General features: G+C 40.6%; 1 protein-coding gene across 1 annotated transcript; it reads left to right on the top strand.

Annotated features, from left to right (window-relative positions):
- Positions 1-3,822: 3,822 nt before the first annotated feature.
- On the top strand, positions 3,823-18,468 carry LOC138962783 (probable G-protein coupled receptor B0563.6). Its single transcript, XM_070334741.1, has 6 exons — positions 3,823-4,132; positions 6,335-6,605; positions 7,919-8,054; positions 11,819-12,001; positions 17,664-17,884; positions 18,138-18,468. The coding sequence occupies exons 1-6, from the start codon at positions 3,949-3,951 to the stop codon at positions 18,307-18,309; spliced, it is 1,167 nt and encodes a 388-aa protein (XP_070190842.1). The 5' UTR covers positions 3,823-3,948; the 3' UTR covers positions 18,310-18,468.
- The last annotated feature ends 7,660 nt before the right edge of the window (positions 18,469-26,128 follow it).

Below are 26,128 nucleotides of genomic sequence, written 5' to 3' on the forward strand. Positions count from 1 at the left end.
GTCCTTTGATTACTGCTACTCTTTGGAATGGAATACTTTTAACCTTATACACCTTTTTAAAATTCAGAGACATGGTATATTTCAGATACAGATTACCTTCAATGTTTTTAAATGTGTAACTCATTTTTGTTCACTGAAGGTGCTTGCAAATATGGAATTATTACCTGAAAACCAAACCATCATACTTTGTCATCGTTTCAGCTGCTTTTTAACAAATTATTCTTCTTTTAATACCTACAATGTTCTACAAATTTCCTTGGATACATTGGCCAATTCTAGTTTTAATCTTTGTATATAGCCTGAATTACTTCTATGTGTTCACACTGGGAAAAAAGTCATGTGTTGTGAGACTTAGCACATTTCTGGATTTGTCGGTAGTTTCGTACATTGTTTGTGTAACTGCAGGTCAACATGCTGGAAGGTAAGGTTTGAAAGTATCAAGGTCTCAAATGAGTCCGGATTGAATATTCCCGACTTAAAACATTTTGCCCCTTTTTCATTGACTTTCAGTGTACATTTCCTCATGTTCCCTATTACAACTGTAGAAAAATCACATGTTATCCACTTTAAGCTTTGTACAAACATTGCAAATCTGTGTAACCCTCATAGCAGTTATGTACATTCCTAGATCTTGTTTTGCATTTTTGCTTGCACTTTTCAAAGTATTTGTTTTGCTTTACTGTAGATTTAGACTACACTAGTATTTTGTTGATGTCTGTGGTTGCTTTGAACAAACTGCTTTAGCCAATCTACTCTAAAATGTTACAAAAACAAAAAGGTCATCATAGTTCTTTGAAATGCATTTGAATTTTTTTTTTTTTTATAGAATATAGGTGTTTTTTGCTGTTTCCTGTGAAATATTTCTGTCTGATTGCTGCTTTGTAATTGAAAGTTATAGGGCCGGGTAAATATTTGTTTTATCGGAAAGCATAATCAAGCCATGGAACCTCAGATCACAGTTATGTTCAGGTGTGAAAACTGTTATGCTGACTATCCCTACAAATTCTCAAAATGTCTGAAAGGCTCCCAATCCTAACAATTACAAGTCACTTGAATGATTTTAAATGAAACCAAATAACTGACTCATACGTTAACTTGGTATTTAGATCCACTTCAGACTAAGTGGTTTTATACCAGAATTATAGTCAATTGTTTTGGTCAGAGGAAAAGTTGATACACCTACAAGGCTTTTGAAAAAATACTCAAGTCTTTGAAAATGCTGCATTTGTATTTTGATGATTTTTTGGCCGGTTTTTCGAATAAATGGAACCACGCTTTATAATTTGATCTGAGTGGCTGTTTTCATTGGTGTGTGTGTGTGTGTGTGTGTGTGTGTGTGTGTGTGTGTGTGTGTGTGTGTGTGTGTGTGTGTGTGTGTGTGTGTTATTTATTATTTTCAACATATCCCTCATGTTAAATCCAAGATTTTAAATAAAAGAGAGCCAGAAGGAAAAGGGACAAAACAGAATCGCTTCCAAACTGCAATCGAGGTAAGAAGTACAAGCATCCACAGACACATACATCCTGCAACTGGCGGTATGCACAGTCGTATTAACGCATTACGAGCGACTGCGTGACAAATCTTATCTGAAAGTATTTGCTACGAATTCTTTAGCGTATTTCTAATGTATAATTGGCGATGTACAATCCATTATATAACTCCTGCAATCATTACTGGAAATCTTTGGCCCTATTTCTTAGATGGATAGCTTACGTCACGTAGTACAAATATTTGATTAGCGCAAGCAAGTACGTGCGAGGCTATATACGCACGCATGCGTTCACGCATGTACGCGCGCACACGCCCTTTCACAAAAGCACACAAACACACACACACGCGCGCGCGCGTACACACACACACACACACACACACACAAACTCTCACACGTACACGCGAGCACACACACAAACACACACATACACACACACACAAACACACACACACAAACACACACACATACGCACACGCGCGCACATACACACACACACACACATACGCACACACGCTCACGCGCGCGCACACACACACACACGCACTCACACACACACAGACACAAAATCCCACTCACCGAGGCCACCCACACACAAAAGGATCAAAAGTATATTTTTCCTGTCGCTTAGTCATTAGTACTGACGTTTTGGAAAGCCTGTGTACAGCCCTCTAACCCGAAAAATAATTGTCAGTATCGATTCTTTTCCCCTTGAAGTCGAAGAGTTATTTGTTTTCTGATCATTTGGTTTATAGAGAAACTGAATTTCAATATTTGCCCCTCTTGAAACAGCAGATTCAGTTTAAAGAGGCCCTGTGACACACACACAAATAAAATAAGTTCATGTGTTTAGGCACAAAAAAAAATAGTCTGTTTACGGTAACCCGACCGACCCTATTTTTTTCGCGCGACCCTAGACTTTTTTTTGGCATTTGGGGAAAAAAAAAAGAAAAAAAAATCTATTGGTTTTTTTTGCAAAATAACGTAAAAATATGGTTTTTTGGAAAACAAAAAAAAGAAATTCCGACCTACCGACCCTATTTGTTTGGCCTATGTTACCGTAAACAGACCTTTTTTTTGTTGGCCTTATGCCTAAACTTGCATAATCCTCAATGATGAAAATGAACTTAACCGTGAAGTCCATTTAGACCCCGTTTTCATCAGAAGATGCATAAGCAAAACAAAACATTCAAACGGTGTAATTCAGAACGGGCAATATCAAACTTTAAAGTGTCTCGGAATCCAAAGAAATGTACCAACATTCAAGAAATAAGTAGTAGACTTTACCTAGAAGTTGATTGATTCCGCAAGCATTATTTCTTGCCCAAGGGACGTAACTGCATGACTTACTAAAAAATCAAACGCGTAATAAACCAGCCTTTTATGTTTAATTAATGCTTGTTCGTAACTTACTGTTGACGGAAAGAGTTAATATCTTTGAACAGGAGCGGGCAATCCGCGTTAATTATCAAACAATAACTAAAATATGTTTAATTTTACCCAAAATGCTTTCAGATTCCGCTCCAGTGACCATCTTTTTACGAGCTTGGAAATAATATACTAGCCATTTGGCAAACGGGATAATTTCTGTGTATGGACAGTGTCTCTTTAAATGTTTTTCCAGCTTCTCTACCTGCTAGTTATCGTGACTGAGAAATAATTAGGGATTTTCTATGTATACAAACTTGAGCCACACACACACATACACACACACACACACACACACACACACACATAGGCACACACACACACACACCCACACTCTCTCTCTCTCTCTCTCTCTCTCTCACACACACACACACACACACACACACACACACACACATACAGTACACACACTCACACACACATACTCGCCAGTACGCACATATTCACACACAAACACACACACAGTCGCGCACACACTCACTGACAAACAATCGCTAAGGCACACACAGACACATACATGCACAATCTCACGCGCACACGCGCCCATTAACCGACGCACATTTTCACACGCGCGCACGCACATACACACACACACGTACACACACACACACACACACACACACACACACACACACACACACACATACACACACATTTATTTATTTTATTATTATAAGAGTATTATGTCGATAGGCGTTAACCAAGGACTGAGTGTAATTAAGGAAAGAAAAACAAAAAGAATCAACAGAAATTTAGAAAAATAGAAAAGGACAGCCGTTAGAGCGTTTTATGAATCACATGATTTTCCAGCATGCTAACAAATGAGTGAGTTTGTATGAAAATAAACTATACCTAATACGGCATCTGTGACTAGCGTGCATTTGTTCCGGCATGAACTATCACTATTCACTTCAAGGAAAGAATCCGATTGTACAGAAATCTTGAAGATTGGAAAACAACTTCATTTTCGGTTGGGAAACCTTTCAATATTTTTTTTTACTGACATTAATAAACATTTACATACCTGAAAATGGCTATGACACTGAACGGCTCTGACTTAAGCACAGTGACGTCAGCAATGGGATTGCTGGTGTCGACAGTGGATGCTGAAAATGCCCCAGACTTGTACCTCTCCACTGACTCACGCCTGTCACATCTGTTGGAGTTTCGTGTCGCGATGTGGATTGATTTCATCTACGTACCCATCTGTGCTGGTGAGTCTCCTTTTGTGAATTGTATGCGCTCCGTCAGTTTTTGCCAGCTGTGTTCGCGAATGTGTCTCAATCTTTAGATCTCGACAATTTGCTCGAAGCTAAATCTTTGGAACTCGACCTTTTCTCAAAGCGTAAATCCTTGGAACTCGGTCATTTGCTCAAAGCACAAATCTTTGGAACTCGGTCATTGGCTCAAAGCACATATCTCTGAAACTCGATCTTTTCTCGAAGCGCAAATCCTTGGAACTCGGTCAAAACTGGAACCACATTTCTTTGGAACTCGGTCATTTGCTCGAAGCACAAATCTTTAAAACTCAGTCATTTGCTCGAAGCACAAATCTTTAAAACTCAGTCATTTGCTCAAAGCACAAATCTTTAGAGCTCGGCCGTTTCTCGAAACACAAATCCTTGGAGCTCGGCCGTTTCTCGAAACACAAATCTTTAGAGCTCGGTCATTTGCTCTTTTTAGAAATCCTTAGAACTCGATTTTACTTTCTTTGCACAGATGTTTGGGACTCGATCATTTAGGGTGAGTCCGTAGCTTATTCGGGAGTACGATGGCTTTGTCAACAGTTCGTTGCTGTTTGCCTGGGTTTGACCCCCAGGCACGGCACATTTTCTGTATTTTCCAGGGTCAACGTTTACTGGCCGTTAATATTCTAAGCGGATCGAATCGTACAATCAAGTTGTGCAGTTCAAAGAGACACGCGCACAGTCAAGATTCTGAGTTTCCAGCAAAAGTCCGGGGACCTGTGCAGATGGTGCACAACCCAAAAGTGATTGGCACCCCAATGGGTGAGAACAAACCGCGGGGTCTGATTCGTTGAAATCACAACACTGAATCTCAATTTCAACCAATCCGAGGCGGAGCCAACACACGACTGGCTCCCACCCGGATGGTACATTTCTCGTGCACCTCGGCCCTGCAAACACAAACATACTCAGCACGCACGCCCTCAAAGACGACACCATGCTTTCCACGTGGAAGGGTAAAACACGGCGTGTCACGAAACACTCTCGCCATTAGGTGACCCTGATAGTAAAACTGAAGCTGAGAAGCACAGAATAAGATGGTTCGCTTTTTGCACAAGTCTTTGGAAATTTATCATTGGATTTTTCTTTGCGCAAATCTTTGGAACACAGTCATTCACTCTTTGTACAAATCTTTGGAACTCTACGCAAACAGAAAGAAAGGGGGCACGCTCAGATTACTGAGAAATAAAAATCTTTGTTAAATTCAAAAAAAATGAAAATGAAGCCCACAGAGAGCACAAGCTTGAAAGATAGTTGCTCTGAACTAGTTCTTTAGTCTAATACATGAACATGTATACATTATATGTACAATAGAGCAATTAAGCTATTCACATCCTTGCAACTGTATAGTAACCCAGAAGCTCAAAAACATGATGGAGAATACAGCCATTGTGCCAGTATGCATGTTCATTTGGTTCCCAGTTTTTCCACTGGGGACATTGCAATGTACCAAAGAAAGCATTTTGCCTTTTTCCACGTTTGAAAATGTATAATCATACAGGTAGAAGCAATGTCGAATACAAGAACTGGCTTACCGTTGCCGCCGGAACATGCTTCATGGCTGTGACCTTCGTGTATCTGGTACTATATAAATTGTCCCTTCGTACAACGCTCGACGCTCTTGGCGTGGACGAGATTCTATCTTGTCTGACTCTCCAAAAGGGCGAATGATATGCTTAGCTTGAAACGACAGCTTGGAGGAGCAGCACGTAGCATCGGTCTCTCAGCCGGCGAACAGTCGATGTGTGCCTTCTGTCCATCTACTCTCTCGTCGGTTGACTACACACACTAATTAATACAATATCCATTTTTTGGACAATTCTTACGTGAAGTAAGATGACGACGACGGTGTCGAATATTGCCATGATGATGATGATGATGATGATGATGATGATGATGATGATGATGATGATGATGATGATGATGATGATGATGATGATGATGATGATGATACTGATTACGACGACGACAATGACGACGACGATGCTGCTGCTGCTGCTGCTGCTGATCATGATGATGATTACGACGACGACAATGACGACGACGACAATGACGACGACGATACTGCTGCTGCTGCTGCTGCAGCTGCTGCTGCTGCTGCTGATGATGATGATGATGATGATGATGATGATGCTGATGACAATGATGATGACGTCACTCCCCACACAGGCCTGGGTATCCTAGGCAACATGCTGTCGTTCTGCGTGCTCCTGTCCCCCCGCCTGTCGGGTAGCTCCACCTCAGTGTACATGGCCGCCCTCTCCGTGTCCGACTCGCTGGTGCAGGTGGTCAACATCCTCTTCCTCGTGCGAAAATTCCCGGGTCACGAGACGCTACGTCACGGCACGTGCGGTCTGGTCTACTTCCTGCTCTACTTCTCCATCCACTACAACGTCATCGTCATGATGGGCATGACGTTAGAGCGATATCTGGCCATTCGGTACATATAATATATGAGGATGTCCCACAAAAATGTACCGATTTTTTTATTTTGCTCCCGAGGTTTTGTTTAGCCGTATTTTTTTCCGAATTTTCAGGTGAAATATAAAAGATAAATGACAGTTCATGAAGTTATCAATTCAGATTACATACATTATGGTACTACCAGTCAGAAACCCATATGGCCAGGTCTCTTCTGTGCCCCCCGCGGGTTAGGGGGAAGAATTTACCCGATGCTCCCCAGCATGTCGTAAGAGGCGACTAACGGATTCTGTTTCTCCTTTTACCCTTGTTAAGTGTTTCTTGTATAGAATATGGTCAATGTTTGTAAAGATTTTGGTCAGGCGGTATGTAAGAAATGTTAAGTCCTTTGTACTGAAAACTTGCATTCTCCCAGTAAGGTCATATATTGTACTACGTTGCAAGCCCCTGGAGCAATTTTTTTATTAGTGCTTTTGTGAACAAGAAACAATTAACAAGTGGCTCTATCCCATCCCCCCCGCCCCTTTCCCCGTCGCGATATAACCTTGAACGGTTGAAAACGACGTTAAACACCAAATAAAGAAAGAAAGAAAGGTCTCTTCTGTGCTTGATCAGATAATGAAACAAAAATTTCGACAAAAGAAATTAGGAGCAAATAGAAAAAGGTACCTTTGTTAAGAACATCCTGCATGCGTTGTATGTTTTTGCTTTTATTCTGTGGTGTTGATTCTTTTGACCCACTAGACCAGGTGTGAAAAAGCAGAACACATAACTATTATTATATTACCCTCGTAAAGACTTGCTAATGTCATTGTAACTGACATCTACTTTGGCACTGTCATTGTCATTGTCTTTTTATTGTTATCGTCATGGTTATGGTCTTTGTCATTGTCATTATTAGTGTCTGTGTGTTATTCGTGTGGTCATTGTTATGGTCATGATCATTGTGATTGATAATGTCATTGTTATTATGATGGTTATTGTTATTATCATGGTCATTGTCATCGTCAATGTCACTGCCGCTGTCGTCGTTATTGTCACTGTCATTGTCATTTTTATTGTCATTATCAATGTCATCTTCATTGGCATTGTCATCTTCAATTTCATCGTCTTTGTCAAGTAATTTTTATTTTCATCTTTATTATTTTCATTGCTACTACTTTCGTCACTATCACTGTGATGTGTATTGTCATTGTCGTTGGTATCTTCATCGTCACTGTTACTGTCTTTGACTTTTTCATTGTTGTTTTTATGGGCATGGTCAGTGTCATTGTCATCGTGAATATCAATGTGATGGTCATTGTCACTTTCATAGCCATTGTCATCGAACAGGTTCCCGCTCAAGGCCAGTGGCTGGTGCACTCCGCGCAGGGCCAGGACAACGGTGGTGGTTATGTGTGTCATCGTCGTCGCCGTCAACTTTCACAACCTCATCCTCAGGAAGATGGTCTGGAATGACGTCCTGAAGGTATGCACTTAGCGTCGTGTATACATTGTCATTGTACGTAGATAGACATCATGAGTATATATGCTCTTTGTGATGCGTGTGTGCAAATAAACGTCATGGGGGTTACCGGTATGTACTTAATGACGTGCTTGTATGTAGATACACGTCGTGAAGGTATGTCCTCAGTGACGTGTATGCGTGTAATTATACGTCATGAAGGTTTGGTCTTAGTGAAGTGTATGTGTGCAGATAGACGTCAGTAAGGCACGCTTTTAGAGACGTAGTTGTATGTAGATACACGTCAATAAGGTATGTTCTCACTGACATGGTTATAATTATGAAGATACTCGTCACTAAGATACGTTTTTAGTGATGTGTATGTGTGTTGATAGACGTCACAAGGATATCGTTTTAGTGACGTGTATGTAGGAATAATGACGTCATTAATGTAGGTGTCAATCAGGAGGACGTAATGATGGTGTTGTGCGTAGGAAACCGTCGTTGTCAGGTAAAAAAAAAAAACAAGTCGCGTAAGGCGAAAATACAACATTTAGTCAAGTAGCTGTCGAACTCACAGAATGAAACTGAACGCAATGCAACGCAGCAAGACCGTATACTCGTAGCATCGTCAGTCCACCGCTCATGGCAAAGGCAGTGAAATTGACAAGAAGAGCGGGGTAGTAGTTGCGCTGAGAAGGATAGCACGCTTTTCTGTACCTCTCTTCGTTTTAACTTTCTAAGCGTGTTTTCAATCCAAACATATCATATCTATATGTTTTTGGAATCAGGAACCGACAAGAAATAAGATGAAAGTGTTTTTAAATTGATTTCGAAAATTTAATTTTGATCATAATTTTTATATATTTAATTTTCAGAGCTTGCTTTTAATCCAAATATAACATATTTATATGTTTTTGGAATCAGCAAATGATGGAGAATAAGATGAACGTAAATTTGGATGGTTATATAAAAAAAAATGTTTTTTTTATAATTTTCAGATTTTTAATGAGCAAAGTCATTAATTAAATTTTAAGCCACCAAGCTGAAATGCAATACCGAAGTCCGGGCTTCGTCGAACATTACTTGACAAAAATTTCAACCAATTTGGTTAAAAAATGAGGGCGTGACAATGCCACCTCAACTTTCACGAAAAGCCGGATATGACGTCATCAAAGACATTTATGAAAAAAATGAAAAAAACGTTCGGGGATTTCATACCCAGGAACTCTCATGTCAAATTTCATAAAGATCGGTCCAGTAGTTTGGTCTGAATCGCTCTACACGCACGCACGCACACACACACACACATTAACACACACACACACACACACACCACACACACACACACACACATACACCACGACCCTCGTCTCGATTCCCCCCTCTATGTTAAAACATTTAGTCATAACTTGACTAAATGTTATGAAATATTTAAGGTAAATTTAGATGTCTGTTTCCTTTTTTACATTTAGTCAAGTTATGACTAAATGTTTTAACATCGAGGGGGGAATCGAGACGAGGGTCGTGGTGTATGTGTGTGTGTATGTGCGTGTGTGTGTGTGTCTCTGTGTGTGTGTGTGTAGAGCGATTCAGACTAAACTACTGGACCGATCTTTATGAAATTTGACATGAGAGTTCCTGGGTATGAAATCCCCGAACGTTTTTTTTTCATTTTTTTGATAAATGTCTTTGATGACGTCATATCCGGCTTTTCGTGAAAGTTGAGGCGGCACTGTCACGCCCTCATTTTTCAACCAAATTGGTTGAAATTTTTGTCAGGTAATGTTCGACGAAGCCCCGACTTTGGTATTGCATTTCAGCTTGGTGGCTTAAAATCTAGTTAATGATTTTGGTCATTACAAATCTGAAAATTGTAAAAAAAAATATGTTTTTTATAAAATGATCCAAATTTACGTTCATCTTATTCTCCATCATTTGCTGATTCCAAAAACATATAAATATGTTATATTTGGATGAAAAACAAGCTCTGAAAATTAAATATATAAAAATTAATATGAAAATTAAATTTTCGAAATCAATTTAAAAACACTTTCATCTTATTCCTTGTCGGTTCCTGATTCCAAAAACATATAGATATGATATGTTTGGATTAAAAACACGCTCAGAAAGTTAAAACAAAGAGAGGTACAGAAAAGCGTGCTATCCTTCTCAGCGCAAGTACTACCCCGCTCTTCTTGTCAATTTAACTGCCTTTGCCGTGCGCGGTGGACTGACGATGCTACGAGTATACGGTCTTGCTGCGTTGCATTGCGTTCAGTTTCATTCTGTGAGTTCGACAGCTACTTGACTAAATGTTGTATTTTCGCCTTACGCGACTTGTTTTACATTTAGTCAAGTTTTGACTAAATGTTTTAACATAGAGGGGGGAATCGAGACGAGGGTCGTGGTGTATGTGTGTCTGTGTGTGTGTGTGTGTCTGTCTGTCTGTGTGTGTGTGTGTGTGTGTAGAGCGTTCAGACTAAACTACTGGACCGATCTTTATGAAATTTGACATGAGAGTTCCTGGGTTTGATATCCCCGGATGTTTTTTTTTTTTCGATAAATACCTTTGATGACGTCATATCCGGCATTTTGTAAAAGTTGAGGCGGCACTGTCACACCCTCATTTTTCCATTAAATTGATTTAAATTTTGGCAAAGCAATCTTCGACGAAGGCCGGGGTTTGGTATTGCATTTCAGATTGGTGGCTTAAAAACTAATGAGTGAGTTTGGTCATTAAAAATCGGAAACTTGTAATTAAAATTATTTTTTTATTAAACGATCCAAAAACAATTTCATCTTATTCTTCGTCATTTTCTGATTCCAAAAACATATACATATGTTATATTTGGATTAAAAACAAGCTCTGAAAATTAAAAATATAACAATTATGATCAAAATTAAATTTCCGAAATCGTTTTAAAAACTATTTCATCTTATTCCTTGTCGGTTCCTGATTCCAAAAACATATAGATATGATATGTTTGGATTAAAAACACGCTCAGAAAGTTAAAACGAAGAGAGGTACAGTAAAGCGTGCTATGAAGCACAGCGCAATCGCTACTGCGCCAAACAGGCTCGTCACTTTCACTGCCTTTTGCACTAGCGGCGGAGTACGTTCAGTTTCATTCTGTGAGTTCCACAGCTTGACTAAATGTAGTAATTTCGCCTTACGCGACTTGTTTTTCTTTGATGTGTTCTCCAACGCCGACCCCTCTTACTAATATACCTCACAATATCTTTTCCCCGACTCAGTCTCGCTATGTAAATTGAGATAAGTCAACGACTTACTGAGCTAAGCTCTTGTTCCTTTGACGGTCTCAGTATTATATCCAGCCAATATATATACCAGTAGGTTGACGTATTGATGAATGATTTTTTTGTCTATAAACAAACATTCCTTAAACACACTTTCTTTTTGGGGGCTCGGTAGCTCAGTTGGTAGATCACTGGACTTGTGATCGGAAGGTCGCAGATTTGAATTTCGGGCCGGGACGGACACGGGTCAACTTTATGTGCAGACCCAGAGACGGAAGCCATGTCCCACCCTCGTGTCACCACAATGGCACGTTTAAGACCTCGGTCATTCTGCCATGAGTGCAGATGGCTGATACCACCCAAACACGCATACACTTATGTATCTCGTCAAAAGCCATGAGGGCGTAAAACTCGAATCATATTACCCATGTCTTGTCCTTAAGAGGCGAAATATTTAGCCTGCAGGACATAAAGCATTCACTCTTTCCACACTTCCTTTCTTGTTTTCTAACTCATCTCTTTTGCAGACTGAGGTCTGTGCCCCCGACGGTCCAACCAACGAGTTTTTCCTGTTCAAAGTGTGGCCGTGGATAGATGGCGCTGTGTACTGCTACATCCCCCTGCTGACAGTTTCCGTGTTGAACGTGCTCATTGTGCTGCAGATGAGATCCGCACAGAAGTTCAGGGGCACGAGCGGCTCGGCGGAACAGGTAAAGGATACACAGGGATGGCCAAATCGTCCGCCCGATCGCCAGGGGCGAGTAAAAAATCCGTCGGGCTAGTAGAAACTGCCTGGCAACTCGCCCGGCTGGTCAGTGAAAATTCTTGTCAAATACAACACTTCTGGTTGTAATATCGAGTTTCAAAGCCACGTAAACACTGCAGATGCAGCAACTGTGGTATGTACCGGGCCAGCGAAATTTCTGGCGGGCTAGTAACTTTCTTGAAGTTACTCGCCTGGCGAGTTAAAATGTTCAGATTTGGCCATCCCTGATACACATTACTCCGATTTTCGTGCCCAGACAGTTGTAACACCGGATATACAAAACATATCTCGAAATCAAAATCCAAAAAACTGCTAACGTTCCAAAATTCAAAATAAAAAAAATTTAAAAAATTGTAGGTTATTGGAACGATGTATTATTGACAACAAAAAGGTACATTTACAGTACATCGACCCAATGCTCTTTTAAGAACATACATATCTCGGTTGATATTACACGAGTATTTCGATTGTAACTTTGACAAAGTGCTCGAGATAATTTACTCTAAGTCAGCATACCCAATACGAGCTTCTAGTATAACACTGTGTGGCGTAACAACTGTCTGGGTATATAGGTATGTCGGCGCAACGCATCCCCACCGTGGGATAACTTAATTGAAATATGTGTGATGCTGTGTTGGTTCAGTGATTGTATTAACCATTGTCCAAACCCGGTGTATTAGCCTATTTTGACCGCCGCTTATTTGACCGGGGGGTCAGTTTTGACTGAGGGATCATCCTGAGCTGGGTACAACACTGACTAGCCCAGAATGACCCCCGAGTCAAAACTGACTAGCGGCCAAAATGGTCTGTTACACCGGTGTTTCCGTCAAACCATTTAAACCAAATTTAAAACACAGTGATTATATGATAATATAACATTTTGTTTTGGGAAAATAGCTGCCAGGCATAATCTTAAACGGTAGGTGTGACTGGTTTGTGAGTAAGTATTCGGTTTTTTTTCCTTTTTTAATGTCAAATACCGGAAATATTCGGCTATAGCGATCGCTGAGTGGTTGCTAGCTTGATTTGGTATAAATGTTAATTTGCTCAAAACGTTTACGTAGAAACAAACATTCACGGGTGCCATAAAGCAGCCACTAGATTGCCAATTTTAAAGTCTTAGGTATGACACGGCCGGGGTTCGAACCCACGACCTCCCAATTACGGGGCGGACGCCTTACCACTAGGCCAACCGCGCCGGTCATAAATAAGCTATGAAATCGTGTCTGGATATGTAAAGTTGAGTATTAGTTTTGCATGCTTCGACTTTCTGTTCCAAATACTGTTTCATAGATTATCGAAACAACGGTGTGTATATTCTTCACAGCATCGGAGCAACGGCTTTTGTGCAGTAAGATAATTGGTACCATGCTGTATCGCCAACGTAACGCCTCACGAACTGTTCATTAGCAAGAGGGACTATGACCTTTTGTTTGCTCGTAATCTTTACATTAGATCAAATGTGTATATGTCGTCGATATACACACAAATCTATCGTGAAAGCAGCACGAAAAAAGTATTCTGGTGATTAATGAAAAATCGACGGGAGGCAAACACACAAAATTGTTGTCTTCGCCAGCAAGCTTTGGGGTTTACTTGTGTTTTATATCGTCATGAGGGGATGTTGGCATCCTTGGGGTTTTTTCGTCTTCGTTTGTTGTTGCTGGCACGTCTGTTCAGGCATCGTAATTAACAAACAGGACTTAAGCATACATTCCTACCGCTGTGAACTATCATGTCAAACGTCGAAGATCTGTCCATGTTTTTCTGTGAGACAAGAGTACCCTTTTACACAGCAATTGGCTTCACGCATCTCAACCAGACATAACTTTCTTTCTTTATTTGGTGTTTAACGTCGTTTTCAACCACGAAGGTTATATCGCGACGGCCAGACATAACACAATGTACAGGTTGTCTAATAATGACATAGAATTAGTATTTCGTAGTAACTGTAATATTAACAGCACAGATATGTTTCTGAAATGTCTTTTACATGGGGTCAAAGCATCCTTCAGTTTGAACACTTAGGGGCAAATGTTACCTACGCAGAGTCAGCGGCGCTGCATGCTGCGATAGGGATTATGACGAGTACTTGGCCTGTTTTCTTTTCACGTGTAGCGGGCTGGAAAAAAAGAATTACCTCAATAATCTGCAGTGCGTCGTCTGTGCTGCTGACTCTGCGCAGGTGTAATTTGCCCCTTACAAAACATTCAACAGCCGGGCTGTGCGCAGAGTGGACTTTTTTTGCTGAATTAATTTCGCCTATTGACACTGGTGTCATTGCGAAATTAATTCAACACTCCTCCGAAGATACAATATGACTGCCTTAATAGCGGGGGAAAATGCCATCAATCAATCAATCAATATGAGGCTTATATCGCGCGTATTCCGTGGGTACAGTTCTAAGCGCAGGGATTTATTTTATTTTTTTTTATGCAATTTATATCGCGCACATATTCAAGGCGCAGGGATTTATTTATGCCGTGTGAGATGGAATTGTTTTACACAAAACATCCCGCATTCACATCGGCCAGCAGATTGCAGCCATTGCGGCGCATATCCTACTTTTCACGGCATATTATTCCAAGTCATACGGGTATTTTGGTGGACATTTTTATCTATGCCTATACAATTTTGCCAGGAAAGACCCTTTTGTCAATCGTGGGATCTTTAACGTGCACACCCCAATGTAGTGTACACGAAGGGACCTCGGTTTTTCGTCTCATCCGAAAGACTAGCAATTGAACCCACCACCTAGGTTAGGAAAGGGGGGAGAAAATTGCTAACGCACTGACCCAGGGTCGAACTCGCAACCTCTCGTTTCCGAGCGCAAGTGCGTTACCACTCGGCCACCCAGTCCTGCCACGTATAACCCCACCCGTGCAAAAACGCGGGTGGACGTTGGAGTTTTAGCCCATTAAAGCAGTAGAAAAACACGAAGAATCCAACACAAAATTCTCACTCTGCACAGAAAATAACCAGGCCCTTGAAATTCTTGTCATTAGCGTTTTGTCTCAATATGTCTTAAATTGTGCACAGTTACACTGATGTTGCGTGACATTTTGTGATCAATATTGGATAAAAACTTTGAGCCAAAACCGTTACTATTGTTTGCTAGCCACTGACAGCGTTTGTCTGGGAGAGTCTTCTTCTTCTTCTTCTTCGTTCATGGGCTGAAACTCCCACGTTCACTCATGTTTTAGCACGAGTGGATTTTAACGTGTATGACCGTTTTTGCCCCGCCATGCAGGCAGCATACGCCGATTTCGGGAGAGGCATGCTGGGTATTATCGTGTTTCTATAACCCACCGAACTCTGACATGGATTACAGGATCTTTTCCGTGCGCACTTGGTCTTGTGCTTGTGTGTACACACGAAGGGGGTTAAGTCACTAGCAGGTCTGCACATAAGTTGACCTGGGAGATCGGAAAAATCTCCACTCTTAACCCACCAGGCGGCAGCGACCGGGATTCGAACTCACGACCTCCCGATTAGGCGCCCGACGTCTTACCACCAAGCCACTGCGCCTGTCCTCTGGGAAGGTCAATTCTTGCTCGCTTGAAACAGCACTGCTTTTTGCATCAAGGGATAGTGTTGGCTTTGCTGCTGTTGGCGTGATACTCTCACTGTCTACACGGAAAGACCAGCATCTTTACTTTATGCGTTTGGACTACAAGCACGTGCAACATAGCTGGGTTTGCTGATGAAATTTGGCTGATTAACATAAGCGTGGTTATGAAACCAATTCATACCAGCTTTTTTATCGGGCGACGGGAGCATAATTATCTTTTTCTGGTTCATCTTTTTCTCTTTCTTTTTTTACATTTAGTCAAGTTTTGACTAAATGTTTTAACATAGAGGGGGAATCGAGACGAGGGTCGTGGTGTATGTGTGTGTGTCTGTCTGTCTGTCTGTGTGTGTGTGTGTAGAGCGATTCAGACTAAACTACTTTGAAATTTGACATGAGAGTTCCTGGGAATGATATTGTTTTCATTAAAAACAAAAAGGATATCCAACAAAAGGATAACAAAGTTGCAGAGGATGAACAGAGATAACAGCAATAAACCTGAGCCATGGCCAACATTTTGGATCTTGAGATTTTTGCATTTCTGCACTCTACCAAATGTTATATCTATTCTGTAAATATCAATTTCAGGTTCGCTTTGGTAATATAATAAAAATGAGGTTTTATTGCACTGCAGATGCGAAATAAGCACCCTTTTAACCCCTATATAATTATTTCTTTTTTCGCTTTTTTTACTTAAAACAAATCTTATTTTTATTTTTTGTGATGCATTTTGAAGAAAAGTTTACATTTAACCATTATCAGTCACTTTAAGCTCTAGAAGTTAAACTAAAAACCTGTTGCAAGGGATTTTTTGCAAATTTACTCCAGAGACCTTCACACCGGCTTTTCTCAAAATGGCCGCTTGAGTTTGAGCAACCTTTAAATCGCTATATCTCATCAATGCTAAACATTAGACACTTGTAGTAAAGACCATCTGAAAGCTGGTTATCTGCACTTTTAAGGGATACCAAAAAGTTCAAATGTCAAAAATGACACTTTGTTATCCTTTTGTGGGAGTGGGTCAAATTTTTTCGATAAATGTCTTTGATGACGTCATATCCGACTTTTTGTACAAGTTGAGGCGGCACTGTCACACCCTCATTTTTCAATCAAATTGATTGAAATTTTGGCAAAGCAATCTTCGACGAATACCGGACTTTGGTATTGCATTTCAGCTTGGTCGCTTGAAGAATAGTTAATGAATTTGGTCATTAAAAATCGGAAACTTGTCATTAAAAACAAAATTGTTTAAACGATCCAAAAACAATTTCATCTTATTCGTCGTCATTTTCTGATTCCAAAAACATATACATAAGTTATATTTGGATTACAAACAAGCTCTGAAAATTAAAAATATGAAAATTATAATTAAAATTAATTGTCCGAAATCGATTTAGAAACAATTTCATCTTATTCCTTGTCGGTCCTTGATTCCAAAAACATATACATATGATATGTTTGGATTAAAAACAAAGTCAGTACGCTAAAAAGAATAGAGATACACAAAAGCGTGTTATCCTACTCAGCGCGACCATTACCGCACTATTCTGGCTTGTCGATTTCACTGCCTTTGCCACGAGCGGTGGACTGACGAAACTACTACGAGTATGCGGTCTTGGTGAAAAAATGCAGTGCGTTCAGTTTCATTCTGTGAGTTCGACAGCTTGACTAAATGTTGTTATTTCGCTTTACGCGACTTTTAGTTTTGCCATGCACATCTGGTTCATCTTAATCCATCGAGGCCAACGAATTTTTGTTGTGCGTATTTCGATTGTAGAGCTTAGTGCAAATTGACCATGAGTCGTTGCGGTAATTATTAGCAATGATTCGGTCTATGAGAGTGATTGTTTACAATTGTTGTCATCGGAAAAACCAATCCAATGTCGCGATATGGTTCCACATATCAAACAAACAGCCTGATTGGCTTTCCCTTCGTTTAACCAGAAGCTTAATTATCATCACATAATTATAGACCTTGTTACCAAACTTGTAGTGAATAAAAACTTGTGAAAGTTATTACAAATCATGATATTGACAGAGTGCTAGTGACGTCAGTCGCCAGGTGACGGTGATGCTGCTATTGGTGACGTGTACGTTCTTGCTGCTGGTGGGCCCGATGTCGATTCTGATCGTGGTGGAGAGGTACGTGTGGTTCAGGACCACCATCCACGAGCAGGCCGTCTTCCACCTTGTCCGCACCATCCTCAACAACGTCGCCTACACCAACCACGCCATCAACTTCTGTCTCTACTGTCTCAGGTAGGTCGTCCACCTGTCTCTAGTGTCTCATGAAGGTCATTGTTCGCCATAAGAAACGTTTTTATGCTGAGGTAGTTTGGATAATAAGCTCAGTAATGATATCTTGGACTACGAGAAGTCATAATAGCCTATATAGTTATGCATATTCTTGCAGTGATTCTGATCTGATGGCCGGGCTGATTGCCAGCTCTGACACAGTAAAGAATAATTATTTATAGTAGTATCCATATGTTCTTCTCTCGTGTTTTTACAGTGGGAACCGATTTCGTCAAGAATTCGCTCGACTGTTTCTTCCGTGTGTGACGAAGGGGAAGCAGCACAAAAGCAAGCAAGTACTCAGCATAGAGAACAATAATACCATCACCACGACTCTTCCTGGATGCAAGCCATCCATCGCCAGTATTTCCGGCGGAAACTGCAAGTAAGCTGAGCCAGGAATGTTCAGCAGTTGTTCCCGTATTCTTGCCTGGAAGAATAAGGGCTGTAACAGATCCGATTTAACACTGACAGTCGTTCTCAAAAGGATCAGCGATTTGAACTGAGGTCCGCCAGGTGACAGATGTGGGCTTAATTTTTGTGCAATCTTACCCAATATTGACGGACTGTGTGATGATATCTTCTGCTATGGTCTGTTGAGACAGTGATATCAAAATCGAGACCTCCGGTCTCGATTTTGATATCACTGTCGAAACAGACCAATAGCAGAAGATATCATCACACAGTCAGTCAATGTTAGATATATTGCTAATTCTCTGGACATTTTGTATTTACTGTAAAGAAATTACAAAAGTATTTGTCTCAGTTTTGGCTGTTCCATATCCCTCCCTCTGATTATTATTTCTTTTTGTTCACTCTTTTCTTGTACTTTTCAGTATTTCAAAATGTCTTTTCTTTCAAAAAGTCTTTAGTCACTTGCTCAACTAAATTCTGGGATCATTACATTTTCATATATATTTGTTTGTTTCTAAATTTAGGTGTTTTTGTTTTTGAAGTGGGGAAGCAATAAAGAGGTCGTCGATATCAAAACTGATATCGACGGAAATGTCGTCGATATCACTTTTGCACTGAGCTCAGTTTTGCCCAATTAACCAATGGAAATACACGTAACATATGAAATAGCAATCTTGCCTTCTGATTACACACGGAAGTTCTCTGCAATACAAATACTTGTAATGTTGCTCCTTTCGTTTTTGTGCTTAGTTTGTTTTTAGTTTTTTTATCCTTTCTTTTGCTTCTCCTCTGCTGTTTCTGTTTTGAAACGTGTGCACACTCTGTTTTTGTTTGATGCACGTTGGCTTTTTAGCCGCAGGTTACTAGAGTACAGTGTATTTAGTTAGATTTAAATCAATATGTGAAAAATAAATATCAGAAAATACCCCACTTTGACGTCCTCACAAGGGATGGTGCTCTTCGCTGAGATGTGTTGCATTACATGTTATGGCATGAGATGATGATGATGATGATGATGATGATGATGATGATGATGATGATGATATGATGATGAGGATGAAGATGCTGCTGCTGCTGATGATGATGACGATGATGATGATTATGAAGATGAGGATGATGAGGATGGGATTTTAGCATCGTTTAGTTTCTTCCGATTTGAAGTGAAAAACAGTTGCAGCTGTTTCGTGGAAAACACACACTCTCACACACACACACACACACACACACGTACGAACACGCACGAACACGCACACACACACTCACACACTCTCTCTCTCTCTCTCTCTCTCTCTGTGTGTGTGTGTGTGTGTGTGTGTGTGTGTGTGTGTGTGTGTGTGTGTGTGTGTGTGTGTGTGTGTTTCTTTCTCCTTTTCTCCCTCTCTCACACACACACACACGCACGTACGTACGAACACGCACGAACACGCACACACACACACACACACACACACACACACACTCTCTCTCTCTCTCTCTCTCTCTCTCTCTTTCTTTCTCTCTATGTCTGATAAACAACTAAAGATCATTAGTAGTAAGAAAATGGATAAAAACACCAAATTCAATAGGCACACATGAATCCAGGAAATGACAGGTCCGGACTATTTAGTCCATGTTCGTAGTCTAATTACTTGAACAGGTTGATTAATCAATAAAGAAGTACTCACAATTACTAAACAGCAGAAAACAAACGATCAAGTAAACCAGAAATCAATGAGCCGTTACTATTCGTAACCTTTTATAATATCTGGTTGAACCTCGGCTATTCGATTAAGCGAGAAATGGAAGAGTTTACAGAAAGAATCACGCAATACGCAATGTACTCATAATAAGTGAAGAATAAATACCAATATTATTTTTGTTTGGCTGATGTTTGTTTGTTTGTTTGTTTGTGTGTTTTTTGGCTGTGGAAGCGTTTGTTTATTTCCATTACCTGCCTGACTGGTGTCAATTCGATCAACCAAACAATCTGAATTTTCACAGTAACAAATAAATAAGGTAAATATGTTCAATATACGTGGAACAATACTCATTCAACAAAACAAAAACACAAAAAGAAAGAAAGAAACAAACTGTTCACTCAGTGAACGGCCCTTCTCCAACAAACTACTGCAGAAACTGACAGATTTTGTTTTATTGTGACAACAGATTAAAGAAAAAGTGGAAGAAGATAATTAAGCCACTGTATTAAATCACATCAACTCGGTAAATGTTCAGTGTCAGTGTCAAAATATTGTACACTATTTCAGGCTCATTTAAAACACATGTGTTCAAACCGGAAATATTTCAACATATGGGACGACGGGTGACCCACATTTAAGAGAACTGTGTGACATTAAGGAATTTCACGTGCGCACCTGGTGACCCAGTAGCGTAGAATCACCGTCACCATCTCTTTCTCCACAAAACATCTCATCCTCTCCAATACGCTGTAAAACTTCATTGCTAAGGTGAGCTCACTGATCCTCGCGGAAGAAGGCATTTCTCACGCAACCCATCTCCGGTTAAACGGAATAGGGTTGATATATGAAGCTATCCAACGAATCGTACAGCAATTGGCTGTAGCACGTACACTGTTTCAACTGGTACATTTATATGTTTTTGTATACATTTGGTAGAGGGTAGGTTTTGTTGTGAAACTTAGTTGCTTTTATAAAGACCTAACTGATATGCTTTCACAAAAAGACATAATGGACCGCTTACCAATTTACAGAGAAATTCAAGCCCTTAAGGGGGTAGGCCTACCTGGAGTTGGGTGTATTGTTGTTTATTTTTGCTAAATAGTAACATCTTTGTATCCCTGAAAGCTTTACTTTGGAAAAGTGATGAAAAACAAGTTTACCTGGAGCCTGAACGAGGGAAAAGCAGGTATGTGGCTTATTACCAGTAAACACCATGTACACAATTTAATTAAACAAATCAAAAAATCTCCCCTTAGTATAAATTATGATATTTTTGATCAGTCTGTTTGATTACAGTTTGGCTAGTTTAGGATCCAGCTATGGCTAAAATCTATTTCCATTGCAAAATATAAGGCTCTAGCATGAAAATACCGGCACGGTTGGCCCAGTGGTAAGGCGTCCGCCCCGTGATCGGGAGGTCGCGGGTTCGAACCCCGGCCGGGTCATACCTAAGACTTTAAAATTGGCAATCTAGTGGCTGCTCCGCCTGGCGTCTGGCATTATGGGGTTAGTGCTAGGACTGGTTGGTCCGGTGTCAGAATAATGTGATTGGGTGAGACATGAAGCCTGTGCTGCGACTTCTGTCTTGTGTGTGGCGCACGTTATATGTCAAAGCAGCACCGCCCCGATATGGCCCTTCGTGGTCGGCTGGGCGTTAAGCAAACAAACAAACAAACAAACTAGCATGAAAACTGAGAAAACTGTGGTGTAAAAACACCCTGAAAAGTGGCGTTTTCGGAGAAAATCCGCATGCTAAAATTAGTTAGTTTTAGTGTGCAATGAAATAAAGAGTAAAATGGGACCGGTTTTTGAGTTTTCAGGGTTGATACACACCTGCTTAGAACCCTCATATATCCAGTTCGGATTGGAATTGATTGAAAATTCAAACTGTAAATGAAAATAGAGCGATTTAGCTTTCTAATGATGCCACACACTAGTAGGTTCTCTAAAAAAAGCTTCTTCTTTTTCCAACTCTAGGTAGGTCTACCCCCATAAACAAAATTGCAGAAAAACAGATCAGCAAAAAACAAATACAAAGGTACCTCAAATGTCGTACTGACCGGCCGTTGACATGAGACCAGGATCGAGAAAACACTGACACCAAAGACTTGAACAATAACATTTAAAAAGTATTTAAAATTATACGACAAAACTTCGTGAATCTTCAGTTGCAAGTAACATGAACAAAAGTAAGATGTTGTAAAATATTTTAGGCGCATTCCCATCAATTACGCTTACACAGTACGGTAACTGCAAAAACTATACATGTTTTCGGTCACTATATATAAAGGCAGTTGACCAATGCTGGCAAGAATTATGATATGAGGTATGATCGTTGTGTGTCGTGTCAAATGTATATTTATGAAAAGTACAGTATCTGATCAAAGCTGGTAAGAACTCTAGTACAAGATAAAAATGCTCTATGTACGTGTAGGGGAAGGGCTCCCAATATGGACCGGCTCCTAATATGGACCACCTCTTGATCTGACAAACTAACGGCGCTAGAGCGCTAAAAACAATTTCATTCGCTGTATTCACCCTATCTGGATAACTTGCGCATGTCAAAACAGTAGCAGAAACACAAACCTTAAAACCGTTAGGCTTTTTATCTTTTTTTCACTTTTGGCAGTGTTCACTCTAACTTTGACGCCTAAAACGGACTCGTTTTTGTCCACAGCCAAAGCTTTTATCACACAAAAATTGCTATATATGACAGCTAAGACCGTATTTGTTACATTTTAGCAGTTTTGACCCCGAGTTTCTACTGCAAACAAAAAATAATAGCAAAATCTCAAAGTATGTGTGAGTCCCCTAATATGGACCACCTTCAACAAATCGAAGAAAATAAAAGCTAAAGGCTATTTTCATTAATTCATTAAGAAGCTTGCTGAAAATAACCTATAACTAGCCCTCGAGCTTTCAAAAAAAGATATCAAATTGTCTTCTTTTTGCGGAAGTTGATAATTTCACTTATTTTCACTCTGTTTTTGATATGCTTCTTTAGTTTCCTGGTGTGCTTCAAATAATGCTCTCATCAACCCGAAACAGATAAATCTAAAGCATATTTAAATTAGTCTGACATGCACAATAAGTTGTATCATGTTATTTTGAAGTATAGGGGGCTTTTGACAGTGATTCGTGAAGACCGCTTCACTGGTCCATATTAGGAGCCTTTGTGATTTTTTCTGTATTTAATTTTTGCTGAATGTCTATCAAAGCTATTTCACTCTAATTAGGCCTAACGGTTCACTTAAGAGAGAAGGACTACCAAACACAAAATGAAACTTCTTCGCAAGAAAACAAGCTAGTTATTAGCATGAAACAAAAAGTGGTCCATATTAGGAGCCCTTCCCCTACAATCTATCAAACTGTGAACAGTGATACAATATACTAGTCTGATACAACATTCTATTAAATTAATATCAGTTCCACCGCTATGAGTTCTAAGAATACGTTCAATACTCTTTGGTTTAATGTTCAACTTCCGCCATTAATGATGGAGACTGATGGCTTCTGGGAAATGGAAGAGTTATTGCCCATGGTAGAGTTACTGTCCGTGCTGATGAATTGTTTCCCTTTACCATCGGCACTCTTTGCTGACAGACACGGGATGAACATCCTCAGAAACTCCTGTCGAAATCTGTTTCCGCTGCAAACGAAAACGGGGTTGTTGATGTCTTCCCCAAAAGCATCTACGGTTGAAATCCAAACACAAAGAGACTGCCAACGTTCCAAAATTCAGAATAAAAAATAAAAAAAAGGTATGTTATTAGAACGTTATATTTATAACAAAACAAAACGTTATATTCACTGATCTTCGACCCAGCGGCCTTGGACAAACAGACAAACACAGGTAGAAGACCTAACGCAAGTATAGTTCTCACAAAGGTAGAATAATAATGATGATTATGGAACATTTATATAGCGCTTCTCCACAGCTCGAAGCGCTTTACAAGTTCAATCAAAATCACAACACGATATATACAATTGATACAATTTGTCTCAATCTTTTTTTAAAGAAAAAAAAGTACACACTGCGCATTCGCTCACTTTTCTTTAATTGATTACTATATTTGTGGTGCGTTTTCAAACAAAACGTGCCGTGTGTGTGTAAACTGAGGTACTGTGGATTCCCCACATTCTTCAGATTTGCCGCCCCCCCCTCCCCCAAAAAAAGTCAGTTCAAAAGTATCTCTTTAAACTTTGCCTGGAATCTTTGCATTTTCGTTATTCAAGGGGAAAACCAAGTATGCAAGGCAAGTCTTTATTTTTCTACGTCATTTTTCACCTTACTAAAGCTGTACACATAGACGTAAAGATGACCTGCCCAGGCTTTATGGAAGCTGAAGACTTACCAAAAGAACACGGAGGCAGACGACATCCTAAGCATAAGAAGAACCAGCAGGGATAAAGGTACACAACCTAAGAGAGGTAGACGACCTAACCGAGACAGTAAAGACAAGTAGACGGCCTACCTGAGACAGTGGAGACATATAGGGGACCCATGAGACAGTAGAGACAGGTAGACGACCTACTTGAAACAGTGGAGACAGGTAGACCACCTATACCTGAGACAGTAGAGACAGGTACACGACCTACCTGAGACAGGTAGACAACCTACTTGAGCCAGTAGAGACAGGCAGCTATACGACCTACCTGAGATAGTAGAGACAGGTATACAACATACCTGAGACAGTAGAGACAGCTAGACGTCTTATACAAGAGACGGTAGAGACAGGTAGACGACCTACCTGAGACAGTAGAGACAGGTAGACGACCTACCTGCGACAGTAGAGACAAGTAGAAGACCTACCTGAGACAGTAGAGACAGATAGGTGACCTACCTGAGACCGTGGAGACAGGTAGACGTCCTACCTGAGACAGTTGAGACAGATTGGTGACCTACCTGAGACCGTAGAGACAGGTAGACGTCCTACCTGAGACAGTTGAGACAGATTGGTGACCTACCTGAGACCGTAGAGACAGGTAGATGACCTACCTGCGACAGTAGAGACAGGTAGACGACCTACCTGAGACAGTAGAGACAGGTAGACGACCTACCTGAGACAGTAGAGACAGGTAGACGACCTACCTGAGACAGTAGAGACAGATAGGTAACCTACCTGAGACAGTAGAGACAGGTAGACGACCAACCTGAGACAGGTAGACGACCTACCTGAGACAGTATAGAGACAGGTAGACGACCTACCTGAGACAGTAGAGACAGGTAGACGACCTACCTGAGACAGTACAGACAGGTAGACGACCTACCTGAGACAGTACAGACAGGTAGACGACCTACCTGAGACAGTAGAGACAGATAGGTAACCTACCTGAGACAGTAGAGACAGGTAGACGACCAACCTGAGACAGTAGAGACAGGTAGACGACCTACCTGAGACAGTATAGAGACAGGTAGACGACCTACCTGAGACAGTAGAGACAGATAGGTAACCTACCTGAGACAGTAGAGACAGGTAGACAACCTACTTGAGACAGTAGAGACAGGTAGACGACCTACCTGAGACAGTGAGACAGATAAGGCGACCTACCTGAGACGGTAGAGACAGGTATACAACCTACCTGAGACAGTACAGACAGGTAGACGACCTGCCTGAGATAGTACAGAGACAGGTAGACGACCTACCTGAGACAGTACAGACAGAAGTTGATGGCGTGGTTGGTGTATACGAGGTTGTTGAGGATGGTGCGGACCAGGTGGAAGACTGCCTGCTCGTGGATGGTGGTCCTGAACCACACGTACCTCTCCACCACCAGCATCACCGCCATGGGACCCACTAGCAGCAAGAACGTGCACGTCACTGTCAGCAACATCACCGTCACCTGGCGGCTGACGTCACCCTGCGGGGTAAAGAGGGTAAAAAAACGAACAGATGAATAGCGCTATGTTGTTGCTTTTGTCATGAGCATTGAAGTCATACGCGCTAAACAGCTCAAAACAGCCTCCAAAGAGAAGAGTGCACCTCAATAATAATAATAACAACATCAACTTCACCTGACGACTCACGTCACCCTGCGTGGGAGGGAGAAAAATATATCACCAAAAAATGAAAAGCGCTTTCGTGTTAATTTTGTCAAAGTCATCAACTTTACA

This window comes from Littorina saxatilis, linkage group LG3 (genome assembly GCF_037325665.1).
Source record: "Littorina saxatilis isolate snail1 linkage group LG3, US_GU_Lsax_2.0, whole genome shotgun sequence".
Taxonomy (NCBI): Eukaryota; Metazoa; Mollusca; class Gastropoda; order Littorinimorpha; family Littorinidae; genus Littorina; species Littorina saxatilis.

Coding starts and splice junctions, on each gene's coding strand:
- LOC138962783 (XM_070334741.1), top strand. CDS start 3,949: ATGGCTATGACACTGAACGGCTCTGACTTAAGCACAGTGACGTCAGCA. Junction 6,606..7,918: donor GAGCGATATCTGGCCATTCG/GTACATATAATA, acceptor GTCATCGAACAG/GTTCCCGCTCAAGGCCAGTG. Junction 17,885..18,137: donor TTCTGTCTCTACTGTCTCAG/GTAGGTCGTCCA, acceptor GTGTTTTTACAG/TGGGAACCGATTTCGTCAAG.